This window comes from Lycium barbarum, chromosome 4 (genome assembly GCF_019175385.1).
Source record: "Lycium barbarum isolate Lr01 chromosome 4, ASM1917538v2, whole genome shotgun sequence".
Lineage (NCBI taxonomy): Eukaryota > Viridiplantae > Streptophyta > Magnoliopsida > Solanales > Solanaceae > Lycium > Lycium barbarum.
The window spans coordinates 146,840,537-146,865,847 of NC_083340.1; the positions used below are offsets into that span (position 1 = coordinate 146,840,537).

Here is a 25,311-nt window from a genome sequence, read left to right on the forward strand (position 1 = left end):
GGCTGAAAAGAGCATCATATAAAGCATAAAGCAACAAAAATAAAGTTCATGGAGGTATCAAACAATTATTCTCGATTTATTATCGTTAGTTTTTGTTTTGGATACATATAAGTGGGAAGATAAAAACTTAAGCAGTCATTCAACCCAAAAATTTAAGGTCAAAACAGACTTCTTTTTTCGGGTGAGTTTGTAGTTTCAGGATACCAAATTCAAGATAATTTGGCTTGTGTAAGGAGGAACTATGCTTTTACAGAATAAGATAATACAAAAGTGACTAGATTTATAGCACTTTCTAACTAAAATTTCTGTTGAAATAGAGTTCTTCGAACAAAAAGTTGTGCTGGCACTTTGAACCAGTCTAAGTTGGGTCACTAAAATGGCAAAGCAGATCGCAGGTTTCATGAGTAATTCAAGAACAAACTGTGGTTCGAAAGACGCCTAATAGAAGTACAATGGAAGATGTTTAAGTTCACAGTGTGGGAATGGGGCCTTCACTAGGGTGTCAACGAAATATGAAAAAGCGACCGAACCGACCGAATCTAGCCATATCGAATATAGTGTTTTTAATAAAATCATGAATTTTTATTTAAGCTTATAACCGTCCCGAATAATTAAGGTGGTCTTTTTAATATATACAAAAATTGAAAGATTCCCGAACCGAACCGAACTAAACCGAATAGTCTTACATGTATGAAATATATTTTATATATTACAAATATGTTAAATTGTATATATAAAATATATTTTATAAGTTCTGTTTTAAATATAAAAAAGAATTTTGGCCACTAAATTTTGGGCCTTGAGTTGATTGGATTTAATTTCAAAAGGATACTTCATATACATAGTCATAGGGTCATAGATTTAGATGATTTAAGTAGACATTTTTTGTTATAGTTAGTACTAACAGAAGTTTATCTCCATCTTGATCTCCTCTACTATGTTGCTTGATGTGTATGTATCAAATTAAACTTGATCTCCTCTACTATGTTACTTGATGTGTATGTATCAAATTAAAGTTGTGATTTCTGTGACCTACAAACCAATGTTTGTTTTGGCTCAATTCAACCGTATTATCTTTGACAAGTTATTCTTCTCCCTGATCAATCAATACGTTGTTATCTTGCTACTTGATATAACACATTTAAGTTTAATTACTTTGCATAATTTTTTTAATAACTTTTACATTAAATATTTCATAAGAAAGAAATAAAAGATTTATTTGGTTGTGTACCACAAATGTGGAGGTTGTGTTGTTACATTTTCATGGCGGTGTATTTTTAGGTTACACTTTAAAACTAAAATAACCAAAAATTAACCGAACTATACCCGATCTTGAAAAGTCTAATTTTGGTTATACAAAATAAAATAACCAAAAAATTAAAATGGTATAATTTTTTTAAAATAACCGACTGAACCGTCACCTTAGCATCCGCCCTTCACACAGCAATTCTTTCTTCATTTTTTAGTGCCTCATAAAACAGATATAAAACATGTGAAACGCTCAGCATAAAATGTAAATATAATCCCGGGCAGTAACGTTTTGTTGAAACTAAGATCCCAAGAAATGTTACATTCAACAATTAGAAACTCATTATCAGCATATGCAGAAGGAATCTGTCTATTCCCACCAACAAACGATCAAATGGGATCTTACAAGTCCTGATAGCGAACACACAAACTGAAACAGACTGTATCCCCTGGCTAATCAGTCACGCTCACTGATGGCTGTTAAGTGCTCGTCGATTTCCTCAGTAGTCAAAACTCTAAAGACGGGATCTTCTTTCTTCACAACACCAACCTGCCAAAGACCAGAAGACATCATGATACTAAGCAGCGAAATGATGCAGCTGTATCATCCAAAGAAACACTGCAATCCACTAAGACGACAAAAGTGGAACCAATTGCAATAAAGGTCTCAACTATATCGTCCTAGTCGCTAGTTATATGAAGATTAAGCAACTACACCATCTAATGGAATACGTATCTCATGGTAGTGGAATGGTAACGTCCGCGGGTGCAACTCAAGTGTGTTATAAAGAAATCAATCCCAAACAAGAAAAAGACACGACTCCTATGAAGAAAAACCAAGGAATAGCAAAAAGCACTGCGCTCCCTCCCCTCCCCACTTTTCTCTTACTGCTCAAGTGGTGATCAACATAGGTAATTATAACTTCAATAATCAAATGGCGGATAATATGAGGAAAGAAACAAATTACCTCAATTTCACTGGCCTTGAAGTCCTCTTGCAGAACAGACTGAAGAGCAGAAATTGTTGTCTGAAGAACAAAAAATAACGTATCAGCATTCAGCAACACTAAAGTGCATTCTCCGGACTTTAACATCACACCTCATACACACAGAATTCTAAAAATTATATGAACACGATATGCTGAAACTTCACAAATAATTGTGCTGGATCTCAATCAAATATAGAGCTTGTTTACAATTTAGTAGAAACATCTGCAAAACTGTAAGCACAAGGACAAAATAAGAGTTCCTGGCCTTCAACAGAAGAATCCATTTACTTGTGCCAGTATATGATAGAGAAAGCCACTTATAGATTTTATTAAGAGGCTATATCAACTCTAATATCTTAAATTAACCTTAACAAAGTCTCAAGTTCGATTTTCTATTAAAATTTCTATAGTCGATTACATAATAAGATGGGAATTGTGTAGACCTTTGCTAGTATATACAGTGAGGAAGGGAACAACACAAGGAGAACAAAAGCCTTAAACAATATCTGAGTACTCCCCTTTCCTTTTACCTGAACAGTTTCCTCATAGGAGAAAGCAGGGTTATTTTTCATTTTCTTCTCCAAGAAGTTAATTGCCTCTTGCTCTTTAGATCCAGCACTTGTAGCCTGCACCAAGATCGATTAATGTAATACCATCATAAATAAGAACACAAGCCGGAAAAGTATAAATACTTCAGGAGGAATCTATAGACTGGACTTAAAAGTTAAAAGTCCTTAACATTCTCTCGTAAACTATAAATATAGGATAACATGGGAGCAGATCTAAAGGAAGTGGTCGCCATTTGCTAGTAGTATAAGACATGGTGTTCCTACTTTTCGGTCTTATAAGGTGAGCGGAAGCTATAACTCAACATTAAAAAAGCAAGGCAGGGAGTAGTGAAGTCTAGCATCCGTCTTTCAATTCATCCAGAAATCCTTTCATATGCGTGCTTCAACTTATAAAATTTCTAGTACGTTCAGCAATTAATAGAGAAACACATTCATTTCATACTGGAAAAGGTGGGTATAATATTAAAATATCAGTAATGTCCTTACAGCATCTAAATCAGGTTTTCAGATCCAAAGTAGAATCCTCCTTTGAACTTTTTATTCTTAAATAGAATGAACTAAAGGATTTTTAAGATTAGAATTTTCATGTGCCACTTGAAATCGTCAATTGGTTCAAATCACAATATGAACCACTGGTTAGCTTATGCGCAGTATACAACAAAGGCACAAAACGGTGCTAGGATATGATTGAAGACAGTGGAACAATAGGGTTGGGAAAAAATTGGTGTCTAGCTTGAGATTATGCTACAGTGGTATGAAAAATGAAAGATAGCCATTCAATCTTGTGAATTTGAGAGATAAAATATTTAATCATCTTTTATTCAGAAAAGAACAGCAAATTCCTCAAATACCTTATGACCAAAAAAATGACCAGCAGGATCACATTTGAAGAGTTGAGGCCCTTTCTCCTCATCAATGCCCAAAACCATAGCAACTGTGCATCATCAAAAAAAGAGAAATAGAAAACATGAATCAATAAAATGCAGAAGCAGAAACGAATTCCCCTCCATTGTCATCACAGACACCAACAAAAAGAAACGTGGAGGGATAGACGCTTCACAAAGATCAAAAGGGGCCAGCAACGAACCTACTCCAAGGGGTCTCATATATGCATGCTGTGTGTAAACTTGAGACTTGTCTGCAATCCTGAAAATACATGCTCAGTAGCTCAGTATACATTTATCACTGGAAATTAAAGCTGGGCAGTCTTCTCGTGTATGTAGTTATATCTGTTATGCATTCTAGCTTATGCATTTACATAGTGTCAACTAAATAGCATTCATAAAATTCTCAAGCTATTTAACTTGCTTCCTCTAATGAATCAAATAAACAATTAATAGCTTCAGAAAATAAAAGTTAATGGAGAAATATGTAAAACATAAGTGACATGTCATAAGCCGCTCCAACCCTATCAGCAATTTGCCTTCCTTTTGACCTAGAAAAGGACCATTGAGGATGGCATTCTACACTATTAACTAGACAAGTACAAAGAGAGGAATATAATGAAGCAAAAGGAATACCATTTAGACAGTACATCCGCTGGCATTTCATATCCATATTTAAAGCGAAACTCAGCAGCTTCATTTCGAGCTTGTTGAACCAAGGTTCTTGCATCAGCTGAAATTGAAAACATGTCAAACCAAATAATGGAATCATGAGCTCTGGAAGGAGCGTTCCTCTTCTCAGTCTCAAATTGAAAGCAATATGATCCATAGCTAAATAAACCTAAAAGTATAAGTCGATAATTTTTTAAATCAAAATTGCCTCTAATCAGTTCATAAACATTAAACCAACAATCTCGGTTACAAAGTGTTCTCTTTTGGGACTAAGCAACAATGCTAAAAAAGATGAGCATCCATACTTGAAAGTTAAAAGGGTGCAAGTTTTCACATTTTTGTCAACAATATACACTATCACAAAAAGGAAGATATATCAATATGTTTCCTTTTGCTTTCAGAGAAAAAGTAGATAGACTATAAAGAGTCGTTATTAACTGATAGTTTACCAACCAAAGATTAAAATTATAATTGCCACATAAAACTCCTTTAACCCCATCGAAGAGTGCAAACCTGTCATGCCAGTAGCCAATAGTCCAAGATACTTGGTAATTGGGAACAAATGGGATACACTGGTCTGATCCAATAGCTTGTCCTGCTCAGCCAAAATAAACACAACTTCAAACTCCATAGCAGGTCCAAATTTCCAAATTAGAAGTCTACTTTTTCAAAACCCCAAGTAAATATAAATAGGCTATACGAGAACAAACTACAACACTGTCTGATTCATATATTTGAAACAGTGGCTTCCTTTTCTCACAATTACCCCAGCCTTTGCTATATCGGTAATCCTACATCGGGTGGAAAATATATTCAATATCATTTAATCAACTATATTATCAATCAGCTAAGCTTCAATTCCAAACTAGTTGATGTTGGTTTTATGAATCCTCTACATCTATACTGCTTTTTTCATGCACATTTCACTGGAATACCAAAAACTAATCTTTGATTGCAAATTAGAAGCTCTAGAAACTAGAAGTTCTCTAAACCTCTAACTTTTCCTTACATGGACCTACAAGTCTCTCTACAGAATAAAAAACACTAATGATTTACAAATGTGGGAAAAAGAAAATTGAACAAACCGATCTTCAGAGTAACAACACAAGCAGATTCAAACAACTAAGCTTCAATTCCAACCTAATTGGGGTTGGTTTTATGAATCCTCTACATCTATTCTGTTTTTTTTTCAAGCACACTTCACAACTAGTCTTTGATTGCAAATTATGACCTCTCGAAACTAGAGGTTCTCTAGATCTCACACTTCTCCTTACACACACACACACACAAAAATCTCTAAACAAAACAAAAGCGCTAATGATTTAACAACTGCAACAAAATTTGAACTTACAGGGACTTTCTTCTGAGTAACAACACAAACGGAATCCTTCCCACGGACACCAATAGATGTGATTCCAGCTGCCTTCACAGCCTTGAATGCATATTCTGTTCACATAAAACCAAAAAAAAAACCCTAAAACTTTTCACAAATGACACAAAATCGGAAAAAAAAATCCGATCGAACTGCCTTCACAGCCTTAAACACATATTCTGTTCACACACAAAAAAAAAACACTAATATTTGTCACAAATGACACAAAATCGAAAAAAATTACGATTGAACTGAATAAAAATCATATATTAGCTACAAAATTTGAATCCAGTTACAACTAAGAAGTAATGCATATTCTGTTCACATAAGAAAACAAAAAAACCCTAAAACTTTCCAAAAATGACATAAAAAAAATTTAAAAAAAAAAAAAGAGAGAGAGACTAAACTGAAGGAAAATCACATATTAGCTATGAAACTTGAATCGAGTTACAAATAAGTTAAAACAACTAATAATAATTTTCACAGTGAAGATCCAAATTGAAAAGTGAAAAACATTCGTATTCGGAGTGATATTAGACATTCAGAATTTCACCTAAATGACAAAAAATGGAAAAAAATTACGATTTAAACGAATAAACAACACATATCGGATATGAAATTTGAATCGAGTTACAAATAAGTTAAAACAAAATGAAATTGCTTACATCGACAACAAAAAAAAAAAAGTTAAAAAAAAAGTGAAATTTTCTTACCGACTTGGAAGAGACGACCTTCAGGAGAGAAAATCGTAATGTGACGATCGTATCCACCTCCACTTCCTCTACTCATTTTTCAATTTGTTTTTTTTGAACTGCTTAGGGTTTTCTTTTTTTTTTTCAGTGTATAAGAGATGGTTAGATTTCGTGGAGAAGAAGAGAGAACTTTTGTTTGTCTACTGAAGTTCCAAATATACCCTCATTTTAGGCTTTGTTTGTCTGATCCAACAATATGATTTATTTTTTAAAATTAGATTTTAAAAGTTGCTAAGAGCCCGTCTCGATTAGCTGGAAAAAAAGTTATTTTATAAATAAGCAATTATGTATTTGAAAGAGTTTTTAGAAGATTGAAATTAATAGAAAATATAAGGGATAAAGTTGTTGGTCAAACCAAAATGACTTTTAAGCCAAAAAAATAAGTTGGGGGTAGAGCAGCTTTTTGGTTTTGGCTTATTTTAAGCATTTTTTAACTTAATTTAAGTTTTTTTTTTTTTGTGAAAACATTCAAATAAGTTAAAAATGGCTTATAACCTAGTTTGACCAACTTATAAGCTAATCCAAACGGGCTCTAATGATACTTTCATAAATATACACTTCGACCATCTAATTTATTAAGGGGCCGTTCCAATTCCTTCTTTTCGTTCTACTTAGGTGGAGCAATCCGAACTCTCGACTGAATATAAAAGAAGATCACAGGCCTGTGTAAACACCTCAACGAACTCATGTGGACACTCCTCAGCCCGAGGATAATCTCTCGAATGTTTGGAAACAAGTTATCCCAGGATTACTTATACTTGGATTAGTTATCGTGGGATTAGTTCTCCACCCTCCACAGGAATAAAATAATACTACAATTCCGGAATTAGTTATACCGCGATTTTATTCCAACCAAACGTGGGATAAACTCATCTCAAATTTAATTTCTGGATTATTTATCTCTTATCCATCGTACCAAACGAGCCTAGATAAGGCCGAAGTGTACACTATATTAGGTTGTATAAGTAGTGTATATTATATGTATAGGTATAGATATATGTAGTATATGCATATTTAATACTATAAACTATACACTACGTATACATTATGTACACATTATTGTATATTAGATGACTGAATGGTATTTAACTATTGCTTTTTTTGACCAATGGCAGAAACTTGTTTAGATGGTCAAATTTGCTCTTGAATATAATTAGGCTAAATAATTTATATCTACCTTGAACTTAGTTTAATAGTCTAGATTTGATCCCGATTTTTCTCAGCCATCGTTCTTCATCTCGTTGAATCGTTACTACCATAATAATTAATTCTTTTATTTACTCTTAAAGATATCATTTTGAGGACCACCATTACTCTACAATCACTTTTCACTCCCACGATATTCTGGAAAAAATCACATATAATTTCTGTTTTCAAATAATCTCTCTTACACCTTCATTTTACAACTTTCTCAAAGTCATTATTTACCTCCACTACAAGACCAAGGGCGTTCAACCCAATATAACATGCATTGACCACCATAATTGTCACAAATGATTTAAAAATCGAATATTATGTACTTCAATTTATTTTAGCAATAGAAGGTCGATGTAGAGTTTGGTATCACTATTGGTGATCTAAGAAGAATTAGTGGTGGAGTTGTATTAATATGATCTGCCAAAAAAGAAAATTCAACTTAGCGGTGCAATTGAGTGTTGAATATAAGCCCCACTCTTGAAGCTTTGTGAGTGTTAAAGAAAATAATAATGCAAATGCTGAAACAATGACGTTGTTTTTCAAAGCTCATGGACAAATTTGAATCATTCGCATAATTCAAAGACAAATTGGACCATTTCTCCACGTAAAGATAAATTAGACAATTTTTTTCTATGTATTTTAGATTTACATCGTCCACTATTAGCATGTTATATCATGATGCTTATATATATACAAATCATTGCATCTGTGTGTACATTTAATCATTTATTATATAGTAACTAAATAATCTAAAACGACTTTCTATCATTTTATTCTTTATGTGTGCTATTTAACCTTTCATCATAAGTATTATTTCTACTTTTAAAACTTAGTATTATTGTATAGAATTTTTTTAACAATTTTGTATCTGCATTTTCGAGAATATGCTGGACTTTTAGATGCCTCATTAGAAGGTGTAAAAAATGTCGATCTTGTGTCATTCAATTTGATATGTACCTTTCTATTGAATATACTTTCATATTGTTGTTCATAAGATATGACAATTGCAAACTTTTATAAATTTGATTTTGCAGATGCTTTGGTACAAAAATGTTTGATTATATATATATATATATATATATATATATATATATATTTTTTTTTTTTTTTTTTGGGCAATTTGAAGTTATTTCAACTATAACACAAAGACCCCAAGCTAGAAAGTTAGATTATCGATAAGGGTGCATAACAGCGTACGGAAGTAGACATTTATAAATGGTTAAGTACCCCAAGCAATGAAATAGTAATAAGTTGGACCTTTTGGCCATCTTTAAATATTTTTTCACTTTTTTTCACTTTACGGTATTTGATCATAAAAATTTCAAAAGCAACTTAGTTCTATTTGGAATTTGAAAAACAACCAAAATTTGTTTTTCACTTTTTCATTTTCTATTTTGGACCTTTTACTTTTATTTTTTTATTTTCAATTTTTACCCTAAAAGTTCATATAACTTTTTTCACCGGATGTTGCTGAGTTGAACATCACGTGCTAAAAAATCTCTATAAGAAACGAAGCAGGTGGAAATTTTGCAATAAAATTATATTTAAAGATGATATATTTTTTGTGTACACCAGTAAGTCTCCCAGTTACAATTTTTTGATAGAAAGAAACCATCAGTTTTGAGCACTCCATAACTCAAGTATAATTGCTATATTTCTTGCACTAGTTATATTTATTAATTACCTTGAGTGGTTTTGCAAGTTTTGAGAAACTGGGGGTATATATATATTTCATTTTTTTTCTTAGGAAAAATACATTTTAACAACCAACTATTATTTGCAAAAACTATGGCCAAACACAATTCCAACTCCAACTCCAATTTCAAAAAATTCCAAAAAAAGTGAAATTATTTTTGGTTTCTATGGCCAAACGCTTACTTAAAATTCTAGGATTATTATCTTGCTTCAAAAAATATTATACTCATTCATTTCATATTACTTGACCATTTTCTCTTTTACACGCTCTTTAAAAAATATTAGCCTTATCTCTCTTCAATAATTTACATTCTAATCAATATTAACTATTTTTAAAAATATTTAATATTAAGAACAAAATGATTTTTTTTTAATTAATGTTATCTTAATTTTATAAATGAACAAATAATTTAAAATATATATTTTTAATAATATGATCAAATAATATGGACATAGGAATTATTAGCGGTGGTCATCAAATGCACCACATTATTTTTTAACCGTGATTTTCTCCATTACCATCACTGTCACAGTTCTTCCTTATCACCTTACTTAACAGTTATACATTTTTATTTTTTTTGGCTTAAACCCAAATTCATCATTATTACATGATTTAATTCTCCCACATAAATCCTACCTTTTTTTCCAGGTTCAATTTCATCCAACTTTAGGTATGCATTCCTATATATAAATCTTCTATATATTTATTTTTGTCAGATTCAATATATTAGTACTTTCTAGTGCAAATCTATTAACCCCTCCGTCTCGATTTATGTGACATTTTTTTCTTTTTAATCAGTTCGAAAAAAAAAAACACCTTTCTTTATTAGTGTACTGTTAATGAGATTATTTATAATATAGTATTAGTATCTTTTTAGTGCAAATCTACTATAACAGTCTACTGTTTTGTGAATTGTGAAATTGCTGTATATGTATGTGGTGTTCAAGATTTGTTTATTTTTTCTAGGATATATATACTTTTTACTGTTATAATTCAGATTGGTTTTTGCTGCTTTAAAAAGATTGTTAAAGATTTAACCTTTTTGCAGCTTGAACAGATTGCATTACTGAATTTTTATTACTGGTTTTTCTTGTTTATGTAATTTTGTGATTTGAGTTATTTGTTTATGTTCCTTGATCTGTAGGACTTAGGGTGTGTTTGTTACGACGGAAAATGTTTTTAATGAAAATAAGTGATTTTCCTACTTATTTTCTTGTTTTTTGTACACAAGTTGGAAAATGTCATTTTAAGAGCATTTGCTTATATTCAAAGCAAAACACTATGAGTTTTTTTTTTTTTTTTTTTTTTTTTAAATTCGGAGTGCAACTTCTGGTAGTGGAGGATAGGCAGGGGGTAGGCTTGGGAGGGGCGTAGGTTGGGGTAGGGGTGGGGGGTGGGTGGAGTGGGCATATAAGGGGGTGGGCGGATAGTGCGGGGGTGAGTTAGGGATGCTTTGGTGTGTTTTTATTGATCCGGAAAATGTTTTCCCTCATTTCTCCTATTTTGAGGAAACATTTTCCAAGATATTTAGTGCAACCAAGCAATGGAAAGTAGGAAAACATCTTCCGTCATACCAAACACACCGTTAGCCTATTCCAGGTGCTGGGGTTTTCAAGTCTCCACCTCGATTTGTCTGTGCACTGAATAAAATTGTTGCTATCGCTCCTTCATGTTAGTAAAGCTGCAATCTTTGTTTTTACTAGAATTATTGGTACTGAATATCATGCATTTGTGCTATGAATTTTTTTTATGTTCCTTGATATTGTTGTAATTTACATATTCAGGGTACAGGATTTTCAATTTAAGCACCTTATCAGTCCCGATCTGCTCTGAATAAAATTGTTGCTATAGTTCCTTCATGTTGGTAAAGCTACCATCTTTGTTTTATAGTACTCCCTCTGTCCCAATTTATGTGGCACCATTTACTTTTTAGTTCTATCCCAAAAAGAATGTCACCTTTCTATATTTAGAAACAATTTAACTTTACGAGATGATCTACAGCTGCATAAATATCTAAGACTTGTTTTGGACCACAGATTTCAAAAGTCTTCCTTTCTTTCTTAAACTCCGTGCCTAGTCAAATGGTGCCACATAAATTTGAGGAGGGAGTAGTATTGTTGGCACTGGTTGTTAGTTTAATGACTAGGATTAGTTTACCAGGTAGAAAACAATAACGAGCTGGATGGATCTGCTTTGAAGATAATATTTGACCCGAACATTGTTTTTCTTCTAATTTTTGGTTTCACATCCATTGTCCGGTTCCCGCTTTGGCTCCCGACTAATCCGTATTCACACCTGGAAGTCCCAGGGTCAAAGGCAACTCCTTTATCTTAGGATTAAGGATGAAGGGGTACTTAGTTGAATGTGGCCACTAGGAAGAAGCAGTAATATTATTGTTATCAGTCCATGGTTTTGGTGGAAACTATCTATGATTGCATGAAGTTACTGAACCTTTTGACTTGGAAACTGTCAATTCTTACATGGTGTTACTGAACCTTTGAAGTCTTTAGAGGTGGGGTTGGACTGAGTATAGAAAAATATTGATTTGGATACTGTTTGAGCAGGGTGCTGTTTTTTCATGAGATGAAGTGAAGGAACTAGAAAGGGTCTGTAAACAGTGATGGCTTTAAGTATTGGATGATTATTTGTTGTGCTTGGACTTGATTAATGAAAATTGTAAAATTTGTCTCTATTTAGTGGAGCGGCATTTTATACGCTCAAATCTAGAGAAGGAAGCTTAGGGAAGACAGCTCTTTTTGATAGGATAGAAGTACTATTTGATTGCCGTTTCTTACAAATATCTACTTCCTGATTTGAGAGCGTATAGTAATTTATAGAGTATTATTGCCCATAATAATCTGTCAAAGGCGGCTTTCTACAATCTATAAGTGTTTGGTTTTGTGGTCCATATGAAGAGTCTTCAAAATTATGCCTGTGAATCTCTAACTGCACCTTTTAATTTACACCAGAAACAACACTCCTATTTTTGCCTCAAACATTTTCCTTTCACTTATTTGCAGATGTTAATCTGAAGCAAGCACAATGTCCATTGTGGTGGAATGAGTTTGAGACAAAACATCCATAGGCTTCAAGAATGAAGGGAGGTTTGAAGGTGTCACAAATCTCTCTCATTCTTATCGGAATCGTATGTGCTACTGTTCTTCTTTTGGCATATGTGAAAAGTCTATTTCTTTCTTCTCCAGTACTACCTCAGAAGCATGTCTTGCAGCTTTCTCCAGGTTCGCATAAAACCCCTGAAGTACCATTGCTATCCTTTTTCATTTTTGCGTTATGGGTTAGCTAATATCTTCATCAAGTTTCTTTCAAAAAAATATCTTCATCAAGTTGAAATATTATGGTAGTATTTTACGTTGGAGCTCTTTGATGTTTGGGCCAAGAACATATTCACGCAAAATGATTTAGTTGCTCATTAATGATTCAAACATTTTATATATCTTTTGAGTGCAGTCTTTCTTTAGTTGAGATGCATTCATGGGTCTAAGTTTGCATAAATCACCAGTATAGTTAAAGCAGCTAGCTTTGATTGGAGTATATCTTACGAAGAAAGCTTGTCTAATGGCAATGGGAAACAAACCCTCCTTGAAGTGAACACATCTCATTTTTTGTATGGGAGTTTAGGGTACATGTTTACTTGGACATGGAGTCTCTAGCATACACCTTTTGTTGAAGGGTTTGGCTGGATCTTTACAGCAATGATCTATCTAGCTGCATTTTGCTAGACCATATTGTTTTGTTCTCAAATTTTCATCTGAGAACGGCCAAGTTCTTGTATTTCCTCCACTACTTTCGAAGTAATAATGGCACTATTCTGAATTAGGAGTTTAGGACTCAATTCCTTGGTGAAAATGTTGCAGGATCCTATTGGATTACTTATTTATACTTTCTTCTCTGGCAGATCTTAGGGTTAATGATGAAGAAGCTTTGGGAGAAGGAGGCAGATCGGGGCAATCAGAAGAAACTGTCAACTTTGAATCTGAAAAATATTCTACTTATGCAAACTCTTCATCAGTGATTAAGGGGACTGAAGAATTGATTACTCATGAAGAAATAGGAGGTTGGTGTTGCTTCAGTACATCATAATTTCCTCACCTCAAAATACCTAAATCTTGACGAATTAGAGACATCCTTTAACTTCTCTATGGTATTTGAAAATGTGGCTGCCTTTTGTCCTTTCAAATTTTTAAAAAAACCCCTTTCTCTGAATAGTAACAGTAAAACTAACTTGTACTCTAGCTTATTTTAGACTGAACCTGTATCCCTCATAAACTTGATTTGTGTTTACAAAAATGGCATATTGCATTGTAAAGTTTAACTGATCTCTACTCTCTACAATTTGATATTTTAATTGTGTTTTTTTTGGCAGTGCAGGTATTGCTCCCAACTTTACTGAAAAAGGAGATCTAAAAGATGTTCCTGACCAAAAAAGTGGTTTAATAGAGCAGCAAACTGATGTTTCCACTTCTGTGAGTTCTGGAGATGAACATAGTGAAAATTTGACAATCACTCAGGAAAGACAAGGTGACCTATCTTCCTTTTTTTTTTATTCTTATTTATCTAAACATTGATTTTTTTTATTTCATTTTCTCCGTCCACATGATAATTCATGTTGTTTAACTGAGAGAATTTGTCTACCAGTTTTTGAGGTATCCCTTTCTTTGGGTCTTTATAATATGACAAGCCTTCTTTTAGCTGCCCTTAAATTGGTTGGTGGATTTGATTTTATAGGTAGAAAAGGTAATCTGATACTTATACCGTTATCTTAATTTTCAGATTGTAACTTTTATAAAGGCAGATGGGTCATAGATGATAGCCGACCTCTGTATTCTGGATTTGGTTGCAAGCAGTGGTTGTCATCTATGTGGGCTTGCCGCTTGACACAACGTACAGATTTTGAATATGAAAAGTTACGTTGGCGACCCAAAAATTGTGAGATGGAAGAGTTTACAGGTGTTAAATTTCTGAAAAGGTAACGCAATTTTCTCAGTCTTTATTTCTGATCCTTGAATTCAAGTTTGAGATGCAGTCTACAAAAGAAACAAAAAATTCTTTCTTAATTGGATGAAAACACTTTTTCCATTCTGTTTCTAGCACATTTTAAGTAGTGCCTATCTTTACTTGGTTATTTTTTCAAGGCTAATAAGATAGGCATTTGACTGAACTAATATATTAATACGTATGTCAAACCTGAAATGTATAATACGTATTTTCTCTTTGTATCTTGTGGCTTGTCACCCTCCCCTCCCTTGCTCATATAAACATGCAAAATATGAAAAATATGTCCTCACCAGCTTTTAGAAGGTTAATTCTTGTTGTTAGTATTGCCATCTCTCTTCCTTGAGGTGAAATTATTTGGATTTAGTTATTATACATGTAAGCGAAACTAAATTGATGGTGCATTCAGGATGCAAAACAAAACTCTGGCTTTCATTGGGGATTCTCTTGGTAGACAACAATTTCAATCACTTATGTGTATGATTACTGGTGGAGAAGATAGACCTGATGTTCTTGATGTGGGGCATGAATATGGTCTTGTGCAATCTCGTGGTTCTGCACGACCTGATGGATGGGCTTATCGACTTCCAGAAACCAACACAACTATTCTTTACTATTGGTCTGCTAGTCTGTGTGACTTGACACCCATAAATCCATCAGACCCTGCTACTGATTACGCCATGCACCTGGACCGTCCTCCATATTTTTTGAGTCATTTCCTTCCAAGGTTCGATGTTGTTGTTCTAAACACAGGACACCACTGGAATAGAGGAAAGCTTAAGGCCAACAGGTGGGTCATGTACGTGGGCGGTGTTCCTAATAGAAACAGAAAGATTGCTACTATCGGTGGTGCCAAGAATTTCACAATTCACAGTATAGTTAATTGGGTGAACTCACAGCTGCCAAAATATCCTCATGTAAAAGCATTCTATCGGTCTATATCGCCCAGACACTTCTTTAATGGAGATTGGAACACTGGAGGGACTTGTGACAACACTACTCCACTTTCCGAGGGGAAAGAAGTGATACAAGATGAATCAAGTGACTATGATGCAGCACGGGCTGTAAGAGGAACAGCCGTTAAGCTTTTGGACATCACTGCTTTATCCCAGCTGAGAGATGAGGGGCATATATCTCGATACAGCATCAAAGCAACACCTGGAGTCCAGGATTGTTTGCATTGGTGCTTACCTGGTGTCCCAGATACATGGAATGAAATTCTTTTTGCTCAAATATGATATACCTAAACTCGCAAACGACTGTATGTTGAAACTCGAACTTATTCTCCATCTGCCTTCGGAGAATTGCGAGTTGCCAAATGATGCAAATACTACATGAATAATGTCCGGTGAGGCGAATTCTTTGATCCATGGAGATACTCCCAGATGACATATACATTATTCTTAGACAATTAAGATGCTTCGGTATTTTTTCTGACTGGACACATACTACAGAGATGAGAGAACTACAGCTGCTGCTCTACCATAGTTTTTTTGGATTTGAGGGTGGACAAGAGCTCTACCCTTGATTTGTACACTGAATTTAACATGAGTTTTTGTACTCTTTACAAAAATATGAGAAAACTATCCAGGGTTATTTATCTGGTGATCAACTGATTCTTATGTGTTTCCATTTTCTTATAAAAGAAGTGTGTTCCAAAGATGATTTTTTTCTAAAATTTTCCAGTATTCTATGTGATTAAAGTAAATTTTCCAGGTATGACATTGAAATTACAAGATAAAAATAGCATCAAGCCAAAAGTAATTAGGAGTAAAATATGCTGACGACGACAACAACAACAACAACCCAGTGAAATCCCACAACGTGGGGTTTGGGAAGGGTAGAGTGTACGCAGACTTTACTCCTACCAAGATAGGACGGCTGTTTCCGAAAGACCCTCGGCTCAATAAAAACATAAAAAAGAGGTCAGATAAGGCTAAGAGATTCAAAGCATGCTGACGTGAAAAATAATTTGTAAAGATGTTTCTTTATTTTAAAGAAAGAAAAGAAGCTAAGGTATTCAAATTGATTTGTTTTTACACTTTATTTTAAAGAAAGAAAAGAAGCTAAGGTATTCAAGTTGATTTGTTTTTATATATATATAAAAAAAAAAAAAAGATAGCATAGTTTAATAATTGTCAAAGATAAAACCAAAATATCATTAAAATGAAAATTTAATCAAATATATATGCCAAAATGCCAAAATTTTTATTCTAGAACGAGCAATTAGTGATAATTACAGCCACCTCTAATTTGAGTCAGAATATCATCTCAGATTAAATTGAATGCAGCTGACAAAATATGGTTGATTAATATCTCACAGTTCTTTTAAAAAAAAAAAAAAAAATCTAAACTGAGAATTGTATGGCAGCCATTGTCTAGCATAGTCAAGTACCGTGGTAATAACGTGTTCACATCGTTTATATAAAATAACATCACACCATAAACGTCGATTGGAAAGTTTGCTCCCATTACAGAGAGAAGAGGACTTAAGGAATCATATTTCACAAATCCTCCTCTTCTCCATAATATTATAAACACACATATATATATATATATATATATATATATATATATATATATATTTTCTATTCTCATTTTCATCTTTATCAAGAAAACAAAAAACACACGTACGTACGCTTTTACGTACAACTTTTACGTTGTTTTTGCATGGCGGATCATGAAGAAGAGTTTGTTAAATCTGTTGAAGACGGTTTACGTCTATCAAAACGTATATATTTCGGAAAAGACCGTGCAATTGCGCCACCTAAGCCAATGATGTCAATGGAAAAGGCGGCGCAATCATACTTTCCAACATCACCTATGATGTATGCAGTGATTGAGAATCCTGCATTTGTTGATAACCCGGATATACCGAGTTATCAACCTCATGTGCATGGCAGGTGTGATCCACCTGCCTTGATCCCGTTACAGATGAACAGGGTTGAGGTTGCGGCTGATTGTTATTATGATACGGCGTTTATTACTGTAACGGGATCGTGGCGTTTGCATTGTGTTATGAGTAGCCAGAGCTGTGATTGTCGTGTTGCTGTTCCCATGGGCGAGCAGGTAATTGCAGAAATTTAAAATTTTCTCATTTAAGGCGTGTTTGGTATGATGGAAAATGTTTTCCAAGAATTATTTCCTTTATTTTGAATACTTTTTGAGGGTGAATTTGGTGCAACGGGAGTTGTTTCCTTTGGTGATATCTCTGGTTTGCATGATTAATTAACATGCATTTTCACCTCACTAAAAGTTTAACATGTTGTCTATGGGTAATTATGGTATAACTGATTTTAGAAGAAAACAATATATTGTCTAATTACTGTTTGTGAACTAGTGGAAGCTTCAAAATACCAATCAGGTGTTCTCCCTGGGGAGAATGGCATCTGTAGTTTGTTTCTTTACAAAAAGATATAAACTTTAATATCAAAGATGTTGGTGATCATGATTAAGGATGTCAAAGGGGTTTTATAGCTTTGAATGATTTGGGTTTAACTATTTACAATATTTTGCCTCACAAGTCAAAAACTTCTGAATTTTAAAGGCAAAGTAGCATATCTTGAAAGCAATGAGCAATCGAGTTTCTTCTCTGGTTCTAAGGCTTAATAAAACTTCTCTGGATAATGTTCTTTTCTTTGTTCTTCCCTTTTGTTTCCCTTGATATGCATAGAGGAGCAGAAATGTTTGGTTGGTTTAGTGTTTTAATGATATGGAATTTGCCATTTGGAAAAGGCAGTTTCCACCTTCATTTAAGATTTTGGGAAGTGTTGTATTGTTGAATGCTTTCTTATTTTTCTTAATCCTTGCTAGTCTCTTGTTTCACAGAAGTGAAACATTGCTGATTGTTTGTTCTCAAGTGATGCATTATTTGGCTAACAGGGTTCAATTCTAGGTGTCGACGTTGAGTTACCCAGGAAATCATACAGCACTAAACTAGTAGCCGAGGATGATGAAAGGGAAACTAAAAAGTTAGCCAAAATTGAAGATGGATGCTTTCTGAAGCCCCATATCTTTACCCTTACAATACCAGAGGTAACTTTCCCCTATATAATCTACTTTCTTAATTCGTCCATGATTGTTCATTTTACTATCAGAATTACCTGGCTTTACCCTTACAATACCAGAGGTAACTTTCCCCTATATAATCTACTTTCTTAATTCGTCCATGATTGTTCATTTTACTATCAGAATTACCTTTTCAGATTGATGGTGTCTAATGGAATTACCTTTTCAGATTGATGGGGGAACCTATATCTCAGTCACTATTAGATGGTCTCAGAAGTTATTGTATCGCGATGGCCAATTTACCTTGAGCATACCCTATAGTTTCCCGGAGTACGTGACACCAGCTGGAAAGAAGATGTCTAAGAAAGAAAAGATACAGTTTAATGTTAACTGTGGTCCAGGAGCTGAGGTTTCGTGTAAGACTATCAGTCACCCTCTTAAGGTAAAACAGTTCATGCATTTACTGATTTGTAATTCGTGGTTGATGAAATAAATGTGACAGTGGAGTTGATATTGTTATTTTAGGAACTAGAAGACGAAGATGGAAAGTTGGGCTTAGCCTATGAAGCTGATGTCCTTAGCTGGTCAAGTAATGACGTTGTAATTACTTACCAGGTACGCCCTTCATGAATCTGTTTCGAGTTCATGATATAAAATCATGGTTGGTTTTAACTTCCTAGAATAGAAAGCTTAAATTATGAGTCAACTAGGTATTGCAATTTCATTTTAGCAACATTAAAGTGACATATATATATATATATATGTTTTTTTTTTCCAAAATTTGGATTCTGAGGAACTCTCTCATCTATCATCACTGTGTTTTCAGATCTCGAGTCCTAACTACCATGGCAGTGTACTTCTGCAATCTCCCCAACAACATGACGCTGACCAGAGAAAGATGTTTTGCTGCTACCTTTTTCCCGATGCCCAGGAGTGTAGAAAGGTTGGTAACTCTTTTTTCATTACCTTCTTCTTAAACTTCTTTAAAAGTTTAATTATTTGCAAAGTTGATATAGTTATTCTTGTAAACTTGGCATATATTGAATCCAGAAATTGATTTAAGGTCAAAAGATGTGGTAAACTAGCTAAAATATGTTTGAACAGCAATTTACAAAATTTTCGCAGTAAGTTTCTTGATCATATGTGTCGATTCATAACTCACTGATATATCACGAATACAACTTAACGCACATTTACCTTCACCTTTAAAAGGTGGAAGGATAAGTTATAGAAAGTAAAACATTTATTTTCCTCTGTTTATTCTTGTTTGTTCAATTTTATCTTTTGTGAGTACGAGGGATAAAATGTACTATTGGAACTAGAAGGATTCTACATTTTGATGAATATGGTGACTTGCTTTCCTTTATTGGTTCTTAAAGTTCCTCCTTTTCTTTTCTTTAATTGGTTAGCAATGAGAACTTTATGTGGGAAAGCTTTATATATTTTCATTTGCTTTGAACTTTGTGATAGGTCTTCAGAAAGGAAGTGATATTTATTGTTGATATAAGTGGTAGCATGAAGGGGAAGCCAATCGACCATACCAAACAAGCACTCTCTGTAGCATTATCAAAACTTGATTCCCAAGATTTGTTTAATATAATAGCTTTCAACAATGAGGAGTACCTATTTTCATCATCACTGGAGGTTGCAACCAAGGAGGCTATTGACAATGCAATTCAGTGGATTGACATGAACTTTATTGCTGGTGGCAGTACAAATATTTTGAATCCATTGAAACAGGTCATCTTATCTTCTCATCTACTTTTCAGTTGTTTGCTACAATTTATCACTGTTACTATTCTTTCTTTCAAGTTGGAGCAGATGAAACCTGGGATATTATCAACCTTCTATTTTAAAGGAAAAACAATAATACTGTATTGTCCTGACTTGTGCTTATGAAGCTGCTGAATTCGTAAATCCTGAGTTAGTGTATGTTTATGAATATTAGTGCTGCAGAAATGCATTTATTACTTAATGTAGTCCTTTGCTATTTAATTTTGTATGAACTAAGATGGTGATGGGTCATGACATAATATCAATTCCAATATTATCTATGAGATATGCATTTATTACTTCCATATTAATTGCTCTAATTTACTTGTTCAATCCTTGATCTCTCAAGCAAGTGCGACGGTTAGAGAACTGAAGCTTTAGAAATCCTAATTTGCCTTAAAAGCCGGTATTTAGTATGAGATTGAAACGGACTTGAATAGAGTTGAATGGATATGATGGTTTGTATGGCTAACCTGATCAGTTTGAAATTGAGGTGTAGTTGAGTGATGTGCGACAGTTAGAGAACTTGTAGTGTTAGAGAATCCTAGTTTGCCTTAAAAGATAGTACACTTAGTATTGGATTTAAATGGATTTGAAAAGAGCTGAATGGATAAGATGGTTTGTATGGCTAAGCCAACCAGTTTGGGATTGAGGTGTAGTTGATTGATTGAGATATCCAAGTTTTACTTAAATCAAGAAAGTACATCTTTAGATTTCTACTCATTTTTACCACAAATCTGACAGCTGTGCTTTTTTCCTTTTTCAGGCCATAGGGATGCTGTCTAATGCTGGAGAATCCATACCTATCACTTTTCTGGTCACAGATGGAGCTGTTGAAGATGAAAGACAGATCTGTGAATTCATGAAGAGTCATCTTACACAAAACAGAACAATACACCCCCGACTTTACACATTTGGCATAGGTATACATCATATGCATCATCATCACCCCCATCCCCACCCTTGAAACAAATGGAGTCTTGTATGTAGGAGATGCATGATCTTCTCTGTTTTTGTTTTGAAACCTGACAATATCTCAGAACTGTACCATATCCATGTAGCAATAGTTTGGATTTGCCATTGTTCTATGTATTTGCAAACTTAGGTCTTCAGGCTGTTATCCTTCGTGGCTATTACTAGCTTATTACCATATAATTGGTGCTCTTCATAGCCACTTAAGTCCCAATGGTTGCATGCGGCTTCGAATCTCTGCGCTTGGATTTTCTCTCTCTGCAATGAATAATTTGTCCTTAGTACGGTAGGTTTATTCTTTTTCAAAATCTGATTCTAATTTGAGAATTTTTCAGGATTATTCTGCAACCATTATTTTCTGCGCACATTAGCAATGATGAGTCGTGGCCATTATGATGCTGCTTTCGATGTTGGTGAGTTTTGTGCTTGTATAAAGTATTTCTTCTGAGAACTGTTGCCAAAATGCTAGGCGTCACATGATTGAATGGTGGAACTATAATTAAACCGGTTTATTCATGGTTATTACCTTTTGGTTTCTGCATAAATAATCGCACTCCCTTGGTCGCCTTCTCGACCATTTCTTCATTTACCATGAGGACAAATACATTGTTTCAAAGGCTGGTGTTTTGTAGCAGCTTTTGGTTGTATTTCTCTAAAGACGCTTAGATTTAGGTTACCTGCTTTCTGTCGTGCAAATTCTTAGCTGTTGTGACCTGAAACTATTGCTCATATTGTTTGCTTTTTTCAGAATCACTTGAAGTTCGTTTGGAGAAGCTGTTCTCCAGGGCATCATCTATTGTCCTTGCAAATATTGCCTTTGAGAACCTTGATGGTCTTGAAGAACTCGAGGTGTGCTTGTGAATATACATCTCTTACTGATAATTTTTGGATGGTTTAAGCTAATGATAGTACTATAATCTAATGAATATCAACTTTAATGATTTATTATGAGCTCTCACTGTCATTTCAAAAGACAGCTATAATTACATGATGCAGCTTTACCTATGTACATACATGTCTCGTAAGAAGAACTGCTAAATTTTGTGGTAGGTGTATCCCTCTCAAATTCCTGACCTTTCATCTGAAGGACCAATAATCGTATCAGGCAGATACCAAGGAGTGTTCCCTGAGATGCTCAAAGCTAAAGGAATCTTAGCAGACATGAGTATTTTCTCTGTGAAGCTAAAAGGGTTCAAGTCCAAAGCCATACCTCTTGACAAGGTAAAGCAGCAGACTTAGTAATAGATGCATTATCAGTAGAAGATACATGTTTTGTGGCTTTTGGAATTGCATATCAATCTGGACTATATATCTAATTTTGATGATAATGATAAATATCTTTCCATGTATCATTGTTATATTATACATTTAGATCGAAACTGGAAAGATTGCTTTCCTTTAAACGGCTCCTATGTTGTGAACTTAAGATTTCCCGAGTGTTAGAAATGGTCAACAAAGGGTTGCTTTCTTCAAGCCATTTCATTGTAATTGTACTAAATAAGGAGTTCTCTACATCTATTAGTGCATACCATATTGAGAAAATTTAAACTTTTGTCCTTAGTTTTAAGTGAGCAGTTTATCTGTTTGTTTTCTTGATCGAACTACTGAGAACATTTTATGGCTTTCCGCGGAACTCCATATTACTCTATTTCTTTCCAATTTCCAAATTAGTGCATTTGGTTTAAGAGGATCCTCTTCTATATTGATTTAATTTCATCTATATTGAACAAGCAGGTAAGGGTGAAGCAGCAGATTGAAATACTCACAGCTCAGGCATGGTTTACAGAAAACAAGGATCTTGAGCAAAAGGTTACTACCTCCTACTTTTTATGTTTAAACATATGAATGGTTTATCCTGATCCTTTATCCCAACCTTTATATTCTTGACTTAGTTCTCAACTAGTTTTCACATCTTAGTCCTTGCCCTCCACTAATACTGAGCCCTTCTACTTTGTTGGCAGATAGCGAAAATGAGTATACAAGATGCAGTAGTCTCCGAGTATACACGGATGGCATTGGTAGAGACAGAAAGAGTGAGAGTTATTAAGCCAACCACAAAGAGGAAGGTAAGGATCGAATTTGTTAAACTTCAACTTTAATATCTTCTCCAAATGGCTAACTATAGGATTCACAAATGGCTAAACTTGCTCGTTTAACGCATTTTATAGTATAGCTGATTCGTCTACATGCTAAATGAGTAATGGCAATCTATAGAAGTTTACTTTCGAGACACTGACAATCTGAATAACAAGTCAAACAAGTATGTCCTAGTATTAACTTCATTCTAAGGGTATATTTATTTGGGATAATTACAGCCCAATACCTTTGGGTGGTCTAGTTTACAAAATAGCCAGAAAATGTACAGGTTTTGTATATTTATACTTAAATATACATATATTATACATATGATATACATATACTATATGTATAATATACATATATTATACGCATAATATACATATCAGTGTATAGGTTTGGATATTTGGGCTGCTACCGGTAATTAAGTTTGGCCGAAGGGACATAATCGAAAGAATCCCTTTTTAACATTCGTGGCATTTAAATCGAGCAATGGGAAACCTCACACCAGACTAAGAAGTTTTTTTTTCTTCAGAAATGTGTTCCCATAATGGCATAATAGATACAAGACTCATAATAAACTAACATATGGTAGAAAAATGATTCATTTCACTATCATACTTGCCTTCTTTCTGTAACCGAAGCTTAATAAAGCAGGTTTATTGCGAAGATGAGAAGATAGAGGAGCGTCTAGTACAGAAGACGATAATGCTACACAACCTTGGCTTTGGTTTTGGTAACCTCACTGCCACAATTGAGAATGTTCCTCCTGGTGCCATCGAGATAGAGGACGAAGCAGCAGAGATTATCGCGAAAGCAACGTCCAATTGTTGCGGGAAGTTGTGTGGTCTATGCTGCTGTTGCAGTTGCTGCATTAGGACATGTTCAAAGATGAATCATCAGTGTGCAGTTGCACTCACACAGTTTCTAGGTGCCTTGGGATGTTTAGGTTGCTTCACTTGTTGTCAATACTGCTGTTGTGGAGATCATAAATGAGAAGAAACTTACTACTACAAGTTGACATTCCCCCAAGATTTTGTTGTATGTTGTGTCAACTAATGACAGATTATACAATTAGTTGATAGTGAACATATTCATGGGTTTTTTTCTCCCCATCTTTTTGTATCATTGTAATACAATATTTGTCAATAGGTATACATATTTATTCCACTAAGCAGTTGATCAAGAATGCTGTCAATTTGTAAATTACTATTGAATTGGTTTTGAATGTTTGTAAATGGGGAGAAGAAAATACCCAGTCAAGACAGATTATCCAACTTACTGTAAATAGTAAATAGCCTTTGACTGATGGTTTATAAGCACCTAGCTTATAAGAACTTTGTGCTTACTAAATGTGTATAAAGTGCTTTTTTTTTTTTAATCTATTTTGGGGTTTGACTAACATAGATTTCGGGAAGTTCCACTTTGGGGGTAAAGCTCTACCTACCAAAGACAATTTCATTCTTGGTTCAAACCAGAGACCACTAATGGAGAAATTTTTACCTATATTTACCACCCACCATAATTTTTGATGGTCTATCATTTTTTTTTTGTGTGTGTGTGTTCACAAAAGCGTAAATAAGCTGTATGATAAAGTATATTATTTGGAACTTTAATTTGTTCTAACTCAACCTAAAAATAAGTTTGCTAGCTTAAGTTGCAAGTAATATATATATATCCCATGTATAGTAATTATTCCAAATTATCGACCAACAAAAGAATTGTGGGACAAAGTAAGGGTCATAATGTTTGTTGGGCGTTATTAGTGTGATGACCCTTTTTATCGACTAATCATTAAAGCAATGAGCAGCGATTAAATTAAGATAACTAAGATTTAAAAAGCATAAACAGGCAAATAATCTCAAAAGCTTATGGGATTAAAGCAAAACAGATGTCATGTTAGAAGAGATGGAAGCAACTAAATCTTTCCTCAATCAAATCATTCACAATATATATTTATAATACATCATATTGCATGGCTTCAAGGACATATTAATTAAAAATTGCATGGGTTAAGCAAATTAAAGATTGATACGACTTTTTTCGAATCATTTTCATTATTGAATACAAAAATAAGCTATAGTGCAAGT

General features: G+C 34.0%; 3 protein-coding genes across 4 annotated transcripts; 2 read left to right on the plus strand and 1 right to left on the minus strand.

The window, feature by feature from the left end:
• Positions 1-1,484: 1,484 nt before the first annotated feature.
• Positions 1,485-6,606, minus strand: LOC132636922 (proteasome subunit alpha type-6). Its single transcript, XM_060354011.1, has 9 exons — positions 6,448-6,606; positions 5,714-5,808; positions 4,876-4,957; positions 4,327-4,423; positions 3,894-3,952; positions 3,658-3,740; positions 2,768-2,863; positions 2,217-2,276; positions 1,485-1,798 (listed from the first exon to the last, which is right to left on the minus strand). The coding sequence occupies exons 1-9, from the start codon at positions 6,521-6,523 to the stop codon at positions 1,706-1,708; spliced, it is 741 nt and encodes a 246-aa protein (XP_060209994.1). The 5' UTR covers positions 6,524-6,606; the 3' UTR covers positions 1,485-1,705.
• A 3,281-nt stretch (positions 6,607-9,887) lies between these two features.
• On the plus strand, positions 9,888-16,004 carry LOC132636923 (protein trichome birefringence-like 16). Of its 2 annotated transcripts, XM_060354013.1 has the most exons (7): positions 9,890-10,049; positions 11,164-11,243; positions 12,400-12,618; positions 13,296-13,454; positions 13,769-13,918; positions 14,171-14,366; positions 14,802-16,004. In XM_060354013.1, the coding sequence occupies exons 3-7, from the start codon at positions 12,474-12,476 to the stop codon at positions 15,628-15,630; spliced, it is 1,479 nt and encodes a 492-aa protein (XP_060209996.1). In that variant the 5' UTR covers positions 9,890-10,049; positions 11,164-11,243; positions 12,400-12,473; the 3' UTR covers positions 15,631-16,004. The 2 variants fall into 2 exon arrangements, with proteins under 2 accessions (XP_060209995.1, XP_060209996.1); XM_060354012.1 differs by lacking the exon at positions 11,164-11,243 and having other exon boundaries at positions 9,888-10,049.
• A 950-nt stretch (positions 16,005-16,954) lies between these two features.
• LOC132638808 (uncharacterized) lies at positions 16,955-24,395 on the plus strand. The gene is made up of 13 exons (XM_060355573.1): positions 16,955-17,461; positions 18,275-18,427; positions 18,630-18,842; positions 18,926-19,015; positions 19,227-19,343; positions 19,871-20,140; positions 20,940-21,096; positions 21,481-21,558; positions 21,894-21,994; positions 22,196-22,366; positions 22,880-22,954; positions 23,107-23,211; positions 23,879-24,395. The coding sequence occupies exons 1-13, from the start codon at positions 17,063-17,065 to the stop codon at positions 24,215-24,217; spliced, it is 2,268 nt and encodes a 755-aa protein (XP_060211556.1). The 5' UTR covers positions 16,955-17,062; the 3' UTR covers positions 24,218-24,395.
• The last annotated feature ends 916 nt before the right edge of the window (positions 24,396-25,311 follow it).